Source organism: Solenopsis invicta, chromosome 16 (assembly GCF_016802725.1).
Source record: "Solenopsis invicta isolate M01_SB chromosome 16, UNIL_Sinv_3.0, whole genome shotgun sequence".
Lineage (NCBI taxonomy): Eukaryota > Metazoa > Arthropoda > Insecta > Hymenoptera > Formicidae > Solenopsis > Solenopsis invicta.
The window spans coordinates 11,144,832-11,162,931 of NC_052679.1; the positions used below are offsets into that span (position 1 = coordinate 11,144,832).

An 18,100-nucleotide genomic window follows, 5' to 3' on the forward strand; every position below is an offset into this window, starting at 1 on the left:
ATAGTTAGGAGATCCAGGTTCAAACCCTGGTCAAAGTAATATTTTTCGCAATAATTTTTTTATAACTTTTTGCTGTTAGAGGGAATAATGACGCGTACAAGCATCAAATAAATAGTTAAATTGATTAGCAATTTAATTTCGTGATATTACATTCGGATTCTTTTGTAAAGCTATGTTTTAAGTCCGGCAAGTATGCGGCATGCAGTTTAGGAAGAATCTTGTAAATGATTATAAAATTTACTTAAAAAATTATTTAGCACTAAGAACTGCTTTCGATCGATAATGCCATATTTATTATTAATTTGTTATTACAATTTCCGGTCCTATTAGGATTGTCAAAACTAAACTTTAGAATCACTAAATCCAATTTGTTATCATTGGTCCTTCCAACTAAGTGCCAACGCTGCATCATGGACTTGATAGATACTTCCTGATCCTGCCACGGATATTACTATCAGAATTATATTAGTTTGTTAAAGATGGCCCGAAACGGGGCCGAAACGTTCATAAAAAGAAGTTAATTAAAAAAAAATTGTTGCCAACTATCGCGCGTGTACTCTCTTAATCCTTTAAAGTTCTAATTTTGACAATTTCGAGAGTTTAACATGTTTATTAGTTTTAAAATTTTTTAGTTTACACCAATTATTTTGATACATGTACTATATCCATACCTATCAAATTGCTTGATATACGCGGTATAAACAAAGATATTAAGCAATTTAATATAGGTACTTGCGAATAAAAATGCTCGGTGTAAACCAACGAAATGCTTTCTTACTTGAAGTACACATATATCGGTGCATATTCAGCGTGCATTTTATAATTTTAAGAATTTTGTAATATTTCTGTAACATTGCTGGAACATTTTGACGAAAAATTATTATTGTATGTTTTTTAAATGTCTCTGCAATATTACATTGCAACTTGAAATGTTGCAACATTTCTGAAATGTTTTTGGAAGCTTCGGTGCTGTATGAGGCTTAAAAGTTACAATCTTTACCATTAGCAAAACAAATACAAATTTTTTCAATAATTTTACAGGCATAGGCTACAATACATTTATTACAGTGAATACAAAAATTCTTCATACGGTAAGAACTATTTTGTTATAAAATATTTATAAATATTGTTATTCAGAAACAAGTTTTTGTTGTGGAAAAGTTATTAGTAAATAAGCTTTTTTTTTAGATTCATGGTATAAACGTACAAGCTCTTCACATATTAACATCGTTTCGTAATTGTCGATATGAATTTATGTTTACGAATCACGATACCAAAAGTACAAGACTCTACACTTCGGTCATAGGTGTTTACAGGTAATAATGCTATTCATTCCTTCGATGATTACATAATTATTGTTGTAATAATGATAAACCGTCTGTTACAGAGCTTACGTATCGTCGAAAATTTACAGAGAAATTAAATTGAGAAGCGGTATTATACATGAAAATCGGCTGATTTTATTACCTCAAGAAAAAGTACACTCCTCTGTGCAGGATGTTTGGAATTTATCTGTCGAACAGGTTTCTATCAAACAGTTTTAATTTCTAATTATCGTTATTTAAAAAAATGCAGTGAACCTTTTTTAATTTCAAAATTTTTCACAATTTATATATTATTTTTATAACATTTTAGAAAATTTCTTAGAAGGAAACCTTTGGAAGTGTTTGCCTCCAGATTTAAACAAGCTTTTAATATGTTATAATACGGATAAAAATAAGGGTCACATATTTTTTTATACGTGCCCAATTTTAAGAAGTAAAACACCCCTTTGAAAAAAATCAGTTTTTTTTTCGAAGCGTGTATCGTCAAAATTATAAGAGATAGAGAAAAATATTTTAATTAAAAGTTAAATGTCTTGAAGAGTATTTTATAACAGTGATTAAAAATTTTTCTTTTACATTTTTTCCCACCACTTACCTTTTTTTTCAAAATTTTTATTTCTTTTTATAAGCAAAATAAAGCTTATTTTATTACAAATTTAATGATATATGACAAAGTTATGATGCGACCTTTCCATTTTCCAAACATAATTAAAAACCACTCCATAACGCACAGTACGCCTCTACCCATCCGTGCATTTGATATTACTTCACAATAAAACGGATTTATCTTATTTGACGTTGACTACGCAAAAGAGCATTGAAGACAAATCAATACAATACAATAAATGTTGAAATAAGAGTTTTACAATAATAATAATAGTAATAATAAAATAATAATGACTTTTTTTAAACCGCTAAAATTAGTCAAAATTTTTTGATAATATGTCACAGTATGTACGGAAAACGAATTATGAGTAAAGAAATTATTATTTATTCATAATTTGTTTTTAATTGCAAATATTTCTTTTGATAATTTCAAAATAAAATTATACCACACTGAAGAATAACAATAATTACGGTGTTGTAAGACAAAAATTTCTGTGTACAAAATAATAAATATAATTAATATAAGTTAAACATTTATTTACTGATCTATATGATTCTACTAAAACATTTGTTCTCTACAGCCTTTTACAGACAAGGAGACTTGGTTTACAAAAAATTATTACTCACACATTCCATACCTATACTATCTAATGATAGCTCATTAACTAACAACAAGAAAACATAAAACTAATTTAAAATTAGTTACAAGTTTCACCTTTTATACTGCATTTATATAATTCAATTTATGTGTTTATTATATACAAAATTTGATTAGTGTAGAAATATATTGGGTTGTTCGGAAAGTAATTTTGTTTTTTCCCAACAGAGGGCAACTTCACACTTAAGCAGCATATTCATTATATATTTTGACAGCTGATATAGCAAGGTTTGCTTGTGAAAAAATTCGATTGATTCTACGCAGAAGTTTTTGTTTGGTGCCCTATCAAATATGGAAAGCAAAAAAGCAGCATTTTCGGCATATTTTTTATTATCGAAAAGGTAAAAATGCTGTTCAAGTAAAACAAAAATTATTCGAGTGTATGGAGATGTAATGACAGAACGCCAGTGCCAAAACTGGTTTGCAAAATTTCGATGTTGGCAATTTTGATGTTGAAGATGCATCACGTTCTGGAAGAAGAGTTGAAGCTGATGAAAACACAATAAAGGCATTAATTGATACAAACCGGTGAATAAAAACTCGTGAGATCGCTGAGAGGTTAGGTTTATCGAATTCGACCGTTCATGATCATTTGAAACGCCTAGGTTTAATCTCAAAGCTCGACATATGGGTTCCTTATGTTCTTATGGAAGAAAATCTGTGCCATCGCGTTGACGTCTGTGATTTGCTTCTGAAACGTCAAGAAAATAATCCATTTTTGAAGTGCATCATCACTAAGAACGAGAAATGGCTTATCTCCAACAATGTTAAACGCAAAAATAAACGCAAGAGATCATGGAGTAAAAAAGATAAACCGGCTCAAAGCATTTCAAAAGCTGATATTTATAAAAAAAAGTAATGCTACCTGTTTTTGGTGGAATTTTAAAGAAATTGTTTTTTTTTGAGCTACCGGACAACACAAGGATCAATTCTGAAGTGTATTGTCATCAGCTGGACAAATTGAATGATTCACTTAAACAGAAAAGACCAGAATTGATCAATAGAAAAGGTGTAGTGTTCCACCAAGATAATGTGAGACCTCATACAAGTTTGGTGACTTGTCAAAAGCTTTTACAGTTTGGATGGGATATACTGCCACACCCACTATATTCTCCAGATCTGGCACCTTCTGATTATTATTTGTTCTGGTCTCTACAAAATTTTTTAGACGGTAAAATATTTACTTCAAAAGAGGAAATAAAAAATCATTTGGATCAATTTTTTGCCAGCAAAGAACAAAAATTTTATGAGCGTGGAATCATGCTACTGCCAGAAAGACGGCGAAAAGTATTGGATCAGAATGGACAATATATAATTCAATACAATATTTATTTATTATAAAAAAATCGTCTTTCATTTTCATAAAAAAAAATTACTTTCCGAACAACCTAATATATAACAACGCCATTTGGCGCGTGCACTTTGGATCTTTTGTTATCTTGAAATTTAAATTTTCATGTCTCGACAGTGTTGACTTTAATATGTATATATTCAAGTGTTACATAAATGTTTTTCTTGATGTGTGCGTTTTTATAATATTTACGCAGACTGTCTTTGAAATATTTTCGTCGTCTTCTATTAGGAAAAAATACGAGCAAAACATGATGCGTAAAGTATCGAGCGCACATACCATATGCTTCTGAAAAAGTTTTTAATTAAGTGAGAGGGGGGTAAATAATCACGGATTTTTTTCTCTTTCTCCTGCAAGCAGATTTTAAGTTTTTAAGATATAGTTTTTTACTAAACAGATATTTTTTATCTTAAAATATATGAAAAAATTCATTAGAGATAGCATAAGTCATGTATAAGAGTTAATTTTTCATAAAAATTAAAGTCTACATTTGTCACTATTTACCCCTAATGTGGAGCAAATAATGACACCCTAGGGTGCAAATGGTGACAATTACAAAAGATCATAGTTTTTAATACCTATTCAGTCTTCGTTTTGACGTTTTGCTTAAATAAGAACTTAAGTTCTTTGCTATATACAAGAATTTTATATATTGATAATATTGGTACATAATATGTGGTAAATATATGTACCATTTGTCGATGCATTTAATTTTAACAAAGTTTTTACAGCTAAATTTCGGGGTGCGCACGATTGGACACCGCACGATTGGACATCACCACTCACAGCGGCCGATGCCTAGAGTTTTTCCGTTGATTTGGTTAGATAAGTCAAGATGATTGGTTGGTGTCCAATCGTGCTGTGTCCAAAAGAGTGTCACCCCTAAATTTCTATATTTTTTTAAAATTTTAGTAAAAAGTTTAAATGTTTTAAAAGGATTATTAAATAAAAATAATTATACATATTTATTGTATTTATTTCAAAATTAAAAATTAAAATAAACAAATCTTTGGCTGCTCTTTGTATAACTAAATTAATTTTATACTAAGATAAGAAAAACAAACATAAAATTATTTAGAAACTAAATTGCCTTTTAACAATAAATGTTCAATTTTAATCAATCCAACATTACAAGAAAATAACAGCCGTAGACTGTATTTCTTATTAAAAATCACAATTATTCATTTAGTTCTCAGCTCAACATTATCTTCTTCACACAATATATCATTTTACTTGCACAATAAACCTAGAACTTACAATAGATTATTTAATGTTTTATAAATCTAAAATTCTTTGTACTTTCTTCTCTTCATATTTTCTTTTCTTTACTTGAACCTTTTTTGGTTTTTCCTTAATACTTTCTCGCTGTCTTTTCCTCTTTTCAGCCTTCTGTTTCTTCTTTATCTGTTGCTCTTCATGTTCTTGTATTTTATTTTTTTCTGGAGTATCCGTGGCAATCATACATTTTCCTTTTCTTCTGGGTTTTCTATATTTCTGTTTAGGTTGAACTTTAGGGTAGCCGTTAAAATTTTTCTGGACTTATGAGTGAGTTACTAATATTAACTCTAGACTCTATTATTACATCTAAAGTCTCTGGTGCTGGAGTAGCTACTATCAATGCTTTACTAGTCTCAGCCTGATGTGACTCTACACTCGCATCACAATTTTTGTTGCTCGTAGTCTCAGGTTCATTTGGATTGTTGGCTCTTTCATTTGGAGCCTGTTGTTCTGTTACTCTACTCATAATATAATCCGCCTCTTAAAATACTAATCGATTAAAAGGAAATATGTCTGGCTTTTCAAAACTGGCAATAATATTTAATGGAGTAGCTGCCTTAGAACTTCTCGCACAAATCCTGATATATGGTAAATAGTTACAGGAACTCCGGGACTTCATCATCCAACTATTTATTGCATTATCATAATATAACTTAAAAGGACCAAAAATTCCTACATCTAAAGGCTGGAGTTTGTGCATACAATGCGGAAAAAAAGTAAAAAATGTTACTCCATTTTCTCGGGCAATATTTATAGCGCTGGCTGACAAATGAGTTTCAACATTATCAATTAAAAGAAGGGCGGGATTTTCTTTAAAAAAACTTGAACACTTCACAAAGTGTTTCATAACATCAATGAAGGTTTCTTTTATCATATAGCCTTTATCATTGGCTAGTCCAAGAGTTGCAGGGAAAGCATTTATTATCATACTACTCTTAAAGTATTTTCGAGGGAAAATCATTACAGGAGGTATTATTTCTGGATAAGTGTCACTATTTACCCCAACAAAAACTGTCACTATTTGCCCCAGAAGCTATTTTCTCCTTTAAAACTTTACTGAAAAAAACCAATTTGATATCCAGGTATATGGATTATATCAAAATAGAGGAAAAAATGCACTGTACGATACAGAATAAGTTAAATGTCGTTCAAAGATTCAGCAATCAACAAAATGTATCAAAACAAAATTTTGGTAAAACCTTGTTTTCACAAAGACAAAATTTTGAGTTTCTCTTTTAGCTATATTTGACTTTATAGTTTCACCGCTTTTTTAGAAAATAGTTAGGTACTTACGAACTATCTTTGTATTAATGTTAGGTGACAGAATAGGTACGGGAAAGAGAAGAAATTAAAATTGTCACTATTTGCTCTCCGTCACTATTTGCTCCCCTCTCCCTTACTTTTTTTTCAAATATATAAAAAATAAATAAGTTAATTTTTCTTTCTGCTAAATTGTCACCATCCTGCCAAAGATGCGATAAAACGGATTAAAAAAAAGTAATCTGAATCGATCGAGATTTCTGCACCAAAAATACGGTATTAAGACTAATTGAAAATAAGATCAGAATCCAGATAGATTTATTAAAACAGAATACATTAATGTAAACGTAATAAATGTTTAGTTTACAAAAAAGTATTTCTTGTATCCTTTTTGTTAAAAAAAAAATTAAATTTAAATTAAACATTTAATTTATGTACACCCAAGGACTTTGATTCTGTCCATGGGAAAATTTTCCAAACTGAGAAGTCACCACTTTCAATATATTTGCAGTTCATGATTAATGAAACAACTAGAGCTTATTGGTCGTTACTAGAGTCCTATATAAAGAGAGAAGCGACATTGATGTCCGAAGCTCTGATTGGTAATCTGATTGATACTTGATTGGCTAAGCGAGCCATATTGTGACCACAGCTGTTTGTAGAATGATACGAATGGTGTTATTGGTGTTTGATGACGACGGTCCCAAAATGGCGGTGGAGGACTCAATTGGATACTGAAGGTTGTGGTGGGGGTTCGATGTTGCTTCTCTCTTTACATAGGACTCTAGTCGTTACGTTAATTATGAACTGTAAGTATGTAGAAAGATAGCGACTTCTCAGTTTGGAAAATTTCCCCATGGACAAAATCAAATTCCATGGGTGAACAAGATTAAATAATAATACAAATTGTTATTTACATATACAAAATATAAAATTTTATGTGGACCAATGTTCCACAAAAACGTCACGTTTGAAAAGAATGAGAGCGAGTATTCGTCTCGAGCTTACAACAAGCAAGTCCTAAAAGCTTACGGAAGTATGAGCTGGAGTGTCTGCCGCGATGGCACCTAGATATAACGCCTGTCGCCGCATTCGATTCACGAGAAAATCTCCCGCGGCGTGGCCACCTAGCGGTGACGCCAGCACTTGTTAAATCCATTTTAATCCGATCTGATAGCCAAGTAAATAATTAATTTACTCCTGTTTATTTATTACATTACACTCGCTCGCGCAAACACAATCACATACGCACACGCGCGCACACACACAAATCATTTTCGACATTTTATTTGGTTACAAGACAATAATTAATATATTTAATGTTTTTAACAAATACACGACAAAAGCACAGCATCATTATCTTTTTTTATTATCGTCACGTTGCTGTTATGTTGTTGAAAATGATTGATAAAACAAAATGTTTTCCACGAATAGAAGTCATTTTGTTGGCAACAAAATAAGCAACAGTTGCTCTCCGTTTGCTTTGAATCTGTTGACATAAAATGTTTCAAATCTGCTCTCATATTGTTGAATATTATAGGATTATGCGTTATGTTTTCAGCAAATACACAGCAACTAGTCAAAAATTCATGCTCAGCATTAAGTTGCCTGATTTTGCAAAACATGCATAGCTATCAGGGTATAATTCTGATTATTTAATAAATTGTGAATTTTATGTTATTGTGCATACTCATTTTAAGATATTTTTTGTGAATGAATAAATTTGAGTTTATTTTAGGACGGTTTGGTAACACGTCCGGACACGAACTGTGTTTTTGTGTCTGAATTCATTGCTTACACTGCTTTACACTGCTTGCACTGACTCCAGACCTAGGGCAGTCAGTTTATTGAACTCGTACACTGAGTTTAATTGCACTGTAATAGAAAACAATCTTCCGTTTGTTTTCTGTTCCTGAACTCTCTAAATAAGTGTACACTTAAAATGAAATAGGTAGATGTTTCAAAGTTAGTGAAAGCAAGAAGGAACGTTCCAGTGCAGTCTAGTGCAGGAATAGAAAATAAGCCTCTTGTTGACATCATTTCAGGAACAGAAAACGTTTTAGTGTACACTTTTTGAACTAGTGCAGCTAGTGCAAGAATAGTAAACAAACCCATTATGAATCATTGCGGTCGTATTGCATTGGTTCTTAGGTTCGCACGATTAACTTATGGTAGTAAAAAAATAGTAATTGGAAGGGATAAGGTCTGGGCTATAAGGCGGGTGAGAACTTTCCATCCGCTATTTTCCAAATAGTTTTTAACCGGAACAGCAACATGAGGTCCAGCATTGTCATGGTGAAAGATTATGGACTCGTGTCTGGTCGCATATTCTGGACGGTTTTTGGCTATAGCTCGCTTTAAACAGATCAATTATTGCTTGTAGAAGTCTCCCGTGATGGTTTGACCAGGTTTTAGCAGCTCATAGTGGATCACACCCTTCTGATCTCACCAAATACAGAACATTACCTTGGCATCATGGATATTCGGCTTCGGCGTTGATGTTTCCGGTTGGCCGGGTTTTACATACAATTTTTTGTGTTTTGGGTTGTTGTAGTGAATCTATTTTTTGTCCCCGGTAATGATTCGATGTAGAAAAGACTTCTTTTTGTACCGTTCAAGCAACATTTCGGACATGCAAAATCGTCGTCCGATATCTCTCGGTTTTAATTAGTATGGGACCCAATTTCCTTGCTTTTGGATGTATCCCGCGGCTTTGAGTCGTTTCAAAATAACTTGTTGAGTAACTTCCAACGTTTTTGCGAGCTTTCCTTGCGTTTGACACGAATCTCGATCGATTAATGTTTCTAATTTTTCATCTTCAAACTTTTTCGGTTGAACCGAACGATGGTTTGTCTTCAACACTAAAATCACCATTTTTAAATTATTGAAACCATTCTTTACAAGATTTATTCGATGGTGCATATTTACCATACACTTTCACAAGCATTCGATGCGTTTCAGCTGCACTTTTCTTCCAATTGAAACAGAAAATCGAAACTTCTCGCAAATGGTACTTATTTGGAACAAAACTCGACATTTTCAACGCAGTAAAAATTAAATTTGTTGTACAAAACTCAAAGGCTTGTAAACAATATTTTGTTGATAAATGTTAACACTTCATAATACAACAAAAATCAGCTGTCGCCGACAACCATTTATAACACCTAGAGCCATTTTTTGAAAACGGACCGAACTAAATTGTACACCCAATAAATCACTGTACTCCGATTCCGAGAATTGGGATGGCAGCCGATTTACACGATAGTTTTAAAAACTATGCGACTAATTCAGAAAGAAATGATACCTCGGATCCTTGATCTAATAATGTACACCCAGCGTGTTTGATTCTGTCCATAGGAAAATTTTCTAAACTGAGAAGTCGCTATCTTTCTACATACTTACAGTTCATGATTAACATAACGACTAATGAACTCTAGTCGTTACATTAATCATAAACTGCGAGTATATAGAAAGTGGTGACTTTTCAGTTTGGAAAATTTTCCCATGGACAGAATTAAATACGCTGGGTGTACGTAATAATAGCGTTCGTCTGATTGAGCACGGACAGTGACAAGAGCTGTGGCAAGGAGCACCATCGAGCGTCGAATCACACACGAATGAGCGACATGGCCCGCCGTTGTTAAAGTCCCTCTAACATGTTGAGAAGATCTTGAAATGCGGAAGACGTTGCGGTAAGCGCAGTAGACGAACTTATGGACGCCGACGGCGAAATGGCCGTAGCGGATGACTCACCAATTAAATTATATAAGTTTGAATGATGCTATTTGCAGCAAATATGACAACGTTTTACAGTACGACAAACTTTTAATTGATAAGGTTCGAGATAGTTAAAACACAAATTTTTTGAAATAACGAATTTACGTCGTTGACCAGGAGGCTTCTCTAGATATTTTGGGCACAATGCAGTATAATGCCCCGAGTTGTACGGTGCACATTGCTGTCAAATGTGATCGTTGAATAGGCTTTTGCGTTGTTTGGAGATCACGAAGTGGAAGATGTTGAGTTCTGTTTGCGCTTTGGCACATCAAGAGCGTTTTAACGCTTCAAAAGCGTGTATGCGTTCCATGAGAAAAGAGATCGTCAAAGGCTGGAGGAATAGATTTGCGCCGAGAATATTTTCCCAATCTCTCCTTTAACGACTCCAGGTCAAGTTGATCATGAAGGCGATGAGATAATGCTAATGGCATATCTGGCAATTGAGGGACTCCAGGAGACCGAGAGCTTCCTTCACGTCAGCGAGAAGTCGTTTAAGATCCGACGCACTTTTGATTTTCACTTTGCGTATTGCGAATAGAACAAGTAATTTTGCGTCGATTAGAATTTGTTTATTCTTGTAATAAGTAACGAGAGTGTCCAAGCAGCGTATAAGATTTTCGCCAGAAATCAAAACGTTCTTTAAGAGTTGTGAGAGTTCACCGGTCAAACTCATCTTTAAATAATTGAATTTTTCGACAGCAGATAGCTTGTTGTTGTCCATGATCATAGACGTAAAAAGATCTCGGAAGTGATTTCATTGTACGTAATTGCCTGAGAATTTCGTCAATTTGATGCGAGGAAGTCGGCGCGAATAAGATCCATTTGATGAATTTGGAGCGATGGCAACAGTTTTACACTCGACATCGGAACTCCGCATTTCCAGCATGTCGAGCATGTTCCCAAATGCTTCGAGATAATTTTTCTTTACACTTTGAGTGGAGATTGTCAGTAAAATATGCCAACTTTTCCATCTCAGCGGTACGCGTAGAGTATAACTTTTCATGATATGATTGGAATTTCACCCAATTAGCCTTGAAAGAGCTGATGCGATTTTGCATGGCGTCCAAAGTTGTCTAGACAGGTCGAGTTTATTGAAGTTTTCGAGTGATCGTGTAATTAAATCGTAGTTTGAATTGAGAAGTGATAACATTGTTGACAGAGGTCATTGTCGAGAGGCGTGAGTTCACTCAAAGTGGCACAACAATTCCGACGTAGTATTCCTTTTGAACATTAGAACAAATTTTGCAATAAACCGCAAAAGTAATCACAAAACGCTTAATATTTTGAAATTTTACACTCTTTATCTCTTAAATCAATTATCTTTTAAAAGTTTAACATCATTAAAATAATGATTTTAAAAAATTTTCTTTTCTTTTAATTTTTGCACGATGGCTAAAAATATTTTTTCGTCTATTCTATGAATGTTACGACAGCAAACTTTCAAATTGTCACACGTTCAGTTATAAGGACTTTAGGTAAAACTGCAGAAAAGGGGAGCAACCTCTGACGACTTTGATCTTGACACATGTTATCAAGGAGAAGGTACTGAATGACATACAAAAGGTTTTAAGTAATACTCACTTCTTATTTAAAAAGAGTAATATTAAAGGAAGAAAGAACAGTTTTTCTTAATTATTTCAGAAAATAATTATTTTACAAAAAAAAGAATCAAACAAAAAATAAAGTTTGTGATGAGCTTTACAAAAAAGATCATATACATATTTTAGCTAACTCCAATACTTCAGTTGTTATAACAGAACAACTTTAAAATGAGTTTTTTTTTATTTTCAATACTGTTTTGCGTGAAAAGTAAATAATCGGGCAGGGAGAGAGCTTTGCTTCTCCCCCGTACCCCCTTCTCTAATCCAACCCAACCCTAAATTTTCTGTGATCGACTTGCATATGAGTTTGCGACTTTTCGAGCGAAACGAGGTCCACTCCATTCCCCTCGTGCCCTCGCGAGCGAAATGAGGTCTACAGATATATTGTACTATATGAGGAAAGTCGCAAACCTCGTTTCGCTCGCGAGGGCACAGGAGGAAATGAGGTAGACCTCGTTTTCCATGGAAAGTTGTAAACCCATGTGGAAATCGGCCACAGAAAATTTAGGGTTAGATTAGGTAAGTTGGGGTGAAGGGACGCGGGAGAGCGGCAAACCCTCCCCGCTCAAGGGTGTACTTTTCATACAAAACAGTATTGAAAATAAAATAAATAAATAAAATTCATACAAAATAGTTTTTTGATTTTAACCTTTAAACACGTAAGTGGGTCTGAGAAACTCCATATGAAGTTTCAAACGCTTCCTATGTGAAGATGGAATGAGATAGGAGGTTCGGACCAAAACGTAAAAAAAAGTTTGAAATCTCCTCTTTCGATTGATATGGTTGATCAATTTTTTTGGTCAACTAAAATTCAAACGGCACGGCAGTAAAGTTTTGTTAGGGTCAATGTGACCCATACAGTGTGTAAATAAAACTTTTTTTTGTATTTTACATAAAAAAGCTGGACAAAATACGAACAGGTCGGTTTGCGGATGTTACTCGCATATACTCTGTCTAAAGCTGGAATACTATAAAATGCTGTAGAAAAGGGAGTTTTCCCGAAATATATCATGAAACACATTAATTTTCAATTTTAGACACGATTTAATTAAAAATACCTCATATTAGTCTTGTTACATAAGTATATTTTTTAATAGAAATAACAATGATATAATTTTTTTTGAAAGTATGATTCTTTAGTTTTAAAACGCCGTATTGTAAAGTCTTTAAAAGTTTTTTATTGCAAAGATATGATTTTTTTTTTAAGTAAATTTTTAGATGCCCAAAAATATCTCATATTCTCCATGTTACATAATTATACTTTTTAAAAGGAATAACTTTTCCAAATTTTATTTTGAAAATCACTTTTTAGCTTTAAAACATCGTATTTGAAAGTCCTTAAAAATTTGTTGCGAAGATATGACTTTTTGAAAGAAAAGTGGATTTTTGACCAATTTCTTATCTTTGCTTAATAGGTTTTCTTTTATAACCTCACAATAAATTATTTTTCCACAATGCTGATTGTGCAGTCACACTCCTGAGATTCTGAACTTTCATTAAAAATAAAAAAAAATTGTGGTAAAATATTGATTGTAATCAAAGTTACAGCTTCTCAAAGAAAAAGTCTCCCAAACCCGAAAATGTGTTTCCGTAATTTACATCGATGTGTTTAAGGGATAACAACTGAAGTATTGGAGTTAAGTAAAATATGTATAGAACTTTATTTATAGAATTTTTTATAAGCTTTATTTTTTGAGACATTTTTTGTAAAATAAATATTTTTTGAAATAATTAAGAAAAACTGTTTTTTACAAATTTAAACAAGAAGGCCTTCCACGGTCGTAGCTGGATCTTGGTGCTTTATATTTACTCGTGTGATTTTATATACTTTCTCAGATTCAACATAGACTGCGCGCCGTTACTTTCGGTCATAACTGTTATAGTCGAACAAGAGTCAGTAATATCACATTTATTAAATTAAAATTAATTTAATAAAACACGATGCTACTAGCATCTAAATAATAACTCTCTCTCCCCTGACACTGTTTTTTTTCTTTCTCTAATATTTTTTAAATAAGAAATGAGCATTACTTAAAACTTTTTGTAAGTCATTTACAATTAGTACCTTCTCCTTGACAACATATGTCAAGGTTAAGGTTGTCAGAGATTGCTCCCCTTTTCTGCAGTTTTACCGGACTTTACATTAGTTCGATTTAACATATTCTCCTCTATATAAGTTTTAATATTTCTTGTTATTAAGCTGCATTCGCTTTAGCATTCACAGCTCTTGTAAACATCATTTGTCTGTGATAAATCTTTGATAAACAAGGAAGAAATAATGTTTACAGTTTTAAAACTTTATTTTGAGTAAATCACAATTGAAAAGTATCCAAAATGTAATGTCATTATTTTTAAACTCTCATTCTGATTGATTAATTTTTATGATACATCTTTACGATTATGGTTACGAAAAGTGTGTGCAGTAGTCTTTGTTACAATTACGTTACTTATCAATGATTGTTACTTTGTTAATTGATTAATTTAATATAAAATTTTCGAATTAGTGAATTGAGTGGGAAAATTTTTGATCACTGTGAATGATTGTGATTAATTGCAACGTGATCAAATAGGACCCGAAAATGCACACAATACGTGAATATCTTTCAAACATCCAATTTATGTCCTTAAATGTTTTATTTATGTCTCCGTATGTCAGACGTCCGCGGAATGTCCAACGGATATATTCTGGATGTCCAATTATATAAGTGCAAAAAACTTCCTTCGAACTTTCTGTGGACGTCTGAAGTACGAAGACATTAACAGGACATTTTAGAACATAAATTTAGGATATCCGAACGATGTTCACGTGCTGTGTGGGTTACCACAAAAAATTTATGAAAGTCCAACAATCATTTTGACTAATCTTATACAGGGTGTTCTATTTCAAAAAACGCATCTTGATAATTCTTCAATAAAGCATTTTCAGCAAAAATGTTTCAAATAAAAGTTGTATGGTTTCGAAGGGGACATAAGATGGTGCTATTAATTTGACCTTGAATAGTTGGTTGAAGGTTATGTAAAGGTCGCCTTTAATTTTTTAAATGGGACTCCCTACTTTTTATTACATATTCTTGTAGCTTATCTCGAGACCTTTCCAAAATACTACAAGAAAGTTTATTTTCGTTGAGTACTTTTCGAGTTGTGAGGCTTGAAAGCTACGATATACTGTAACTTTTAAGCGTTATAACTCGGAAAGTCTTTAAGAAAAATAAATTTATTTATAATGTTTTAGAAACCTCTCGAAATGGATTACAAGAAAATGCAATAAAAAATATAGAATGTTAGGTAGTATCGGTACCCTTTAATTAGGAAACTACCGATACTCTAATATGGTATCTTTTACTGCATATTCTTGTAGCTTATTTTGAGACTTTTCCAAAACACTACAAGAAAGTTTATTTTTGTTAAGTACTTTCCGAGTTGTAACGCTTGAAAGTTACAGTACACCGTAGCTTTCAAACCTCACAACTCGGAAAGTACTCAACAAAAATAAACTTTCTTGTAGTGTTTTGGAAAAGCCTCGAAATAAGCTACAAGAATATTTAATAAAAAGTAGGCAGTCCCATTTAAAAAAATTAAAGGTGTCCTTTACGTGACTTTCAAGCAACTATTCAAGGTCAAATTAATAACATCATCTTATGACCCCCTTGAAACCATACAATTTTTGTTTGAAACATTTTTGCTGAAAATGCTTCACTGAAGAATTATCGAGGTGCGTTTTTTAAAATGGGACACCCTATACATTCAAATGTCATTTCATATAGTTTAAAATGTCCAAAAAACAATCTTAAGAAAAATATTTTGATTATTTTTAATGTTATTTCTGCCTTAAATTGCTGCTTATATTATAATTTATAATTGTTAATAAGAAATAATTGTTTTTAAGGGAAATATTGGAACTTTTATTATAACAAATATACGTTTGGTATGGTATGCGGATGTGAATCATCAATTTAATGTATCGATTCCTTACCTTACAATAGGAAATGTAAGTATTAAATTATAAAAATGTAATGATAATAAATAAATATTGAATATATATATGTTACGGGCAATTTGAGTAATTGACAATTATATATAATGGTTGATCAATATGAATAATTCCCAATTTGTTCGGTCAATATAATTGATAGAAAAAAATTAATCAAATTTTTCGGGCATTATATACATTTCTCATTCTTTTCTGGTAAATGGTCATTCTGATAAATCATTTAATTTTATTTTTCCGACAGTCTAAGAGTATCTTCCAACAAGAGAATAAACACTGTTCCATGACTTTCCACGCGAAGCGATGTCTATTCTTTCTCCCCCTAAGCAGAGGCTTACATAGTGAAACAAAACCTGCAATTGTACTGTTCCACATAAGTTCACAGCTGTCTAAAAATGAAGATTTTTTGAAAATTAGAAAAAGCCTCGGTAATAGTTTAAATTAGAGGACACCTCACCGATAATCTTGAGCATTACATAGGTTATAGAGCAGGGTTGCCAAATTTGTAATTAGATACTAATAATTAAATAATTAAAATTATTCTTTCTAATTAAAGCCTTCTTTAATTAATAATTAAAATTTTAATTGTTAATTAACAACTAAACTAATTAATAATTAAAATTTTAATTCTCAATTATATAGTTAATAATTAATAAATAAACTTTAAATTTTCATACAATTTTAAATAAGAAGGCCTATTCGGTCATAGCTAGATCTTAGTACCGGAGATTCGGGAGGTCCCAGGTTCGAACCCTGGCTGAGGTGATATTTTTCGCAATAAATTCTTTACAGTTTTTTCAGGGGGGAAAGGGTTAATATAGATGCTAGTAAGCATCAAGTAATAATAAATTAATTTTAATTTAATAAAAGTGATATTACTAACTCTTATTCGATCATAACTGTGTTATATGACCGAAAGTAACGGCGCGCAGTTTGGTTGAGTCTGAGAAAGTATATAAAATCACATATATACATATAAAGCACTAAGATCTAGCTATGACCGAATAGGCCTTCTTATTTGAAATTGTATGTTACATGTATTGGTCGAATATCTCTCTAGTTTAAATTTTCAATTACAACTAAAGTAAATTAACAATTGGATTTTTAGTTATTAATTATACAACCTACAATTAATAATTAAATGTTTAATTTTTAGTTACACGTCTTCTGCAATTAAGAATTAAATTTTTAATTATAATTAAACTAATTGATAAATAAATTTTAATTGTTAATTATAAGTGTAACAACTGACAAATAAATTTTTAATTTTTAATTATGTTTTCTGCAAATATGAATTAAAGTTTTATTCCTTAGTTATACGGGGTCTGTAATTAAGAATTAAATTCGTATTTCTTAACTTCGTAACTAACAAGGGAACTGTCACGGGTGTCCGGCGTCGATTTGATTCTTCTTGAAATATGTTGTTGAACAGGAAAATTTAAGAGATCCTTATTTTTTTGGCGTTTTACCTCTCATGTTTAAGAGGTAAAACACCCCTTTGAAGAATAACGGTATTTTTCTTTCAGGGCAAATATCGTCGAAAGTATAAAAGACAAAAAAAATTTTTTAAACCAAAGTTGTACCGTTTAAAGAGTACTTTAAAATTGTAAAGAAAAAAAATTTGTTTTGTTTAACAAAACATCTCCACCACCCGAAGTTTTTTCAAGTTTTTCAAATTTTATTTTAGCCAAATTAAAGGTTATTTTTTTTCAAATCCAACCATATACAACAAAAGTATCTTACGAAATACCATTTTTGAGAATTAATTATAAACGCCTCCGTATACACTGTCCGTACTCATATGCGTAAGTAATATAAATTTGCATAAACGGAAATAATATAATATTATTGCAATCTTTGATACACAACCAATTGGCATCACCACAATATCACAACTTATTTAAATATTTGTAGTTTAAAAGTGGTTATATAAACGAAAAACTAGAAGAATTTAGTTTTAAACTTCAACAACATATGATATCAAAGGTTGCAATAATATAGCTGTAGTAAGATGTTCATGGTGCAAGATGTCATTATGTTTAAAACATTTCTTCGTCGAGTATCATTACTGTAATAATGAGTATAATGAATATAATGAGTGAGTGATTACAAAATATAAAATTATATAAACATTTAAAAATTACTTCATTATTAAGTACATTTAAAAATTATTATGTAAAGCACAAATAAATAAGATGTAAAAGCGTAAATTTTTAAGAAAATAATCTGAACGTATTATGAGGAAATAATATACAA

At 31.7% G+C, this 18,100-nt stretch overlaps 1 protein-coding gene across 5 annotated transcripts in view; it reads left to right on the forward strand.

Annotated features, from left to right (window-relative positions):
* The window catches only part of LOC105204433 (Bardet-Biedl syndrome 5 protein homolog), a 101,892-nt gene that overhangs the window by 61,814 nt on the left and 21,978 nt on the right, over positions 1 to 18,100 (forward strand). For all 5 annotated transcript variants that reach the window (XM_039458686.1, XM_039458687.1, XM_039458684.1 and 2 more), the window contains 4 exons: positions 1,042 to 1,091; positions 1,189 to 1,316; positions 1,388 to 1,523; positions 15,743 to 15,844. In XM_039458686.1, coding sequence (XP_039314620.1) covers positions 1,042 to 1,091; positions 1,189 to 1,316; positions 1,388 to 1,523; positions 15,743 to 15,844 — 416 coding nt within the window. The remainder of the gene's footprint in view (positions 1 to 1,041; positions 1,092 to 1,188; positions 1,317 to 1,387; positions 1,524 to 15,742; positions 15,845 to 18,100) is intronic.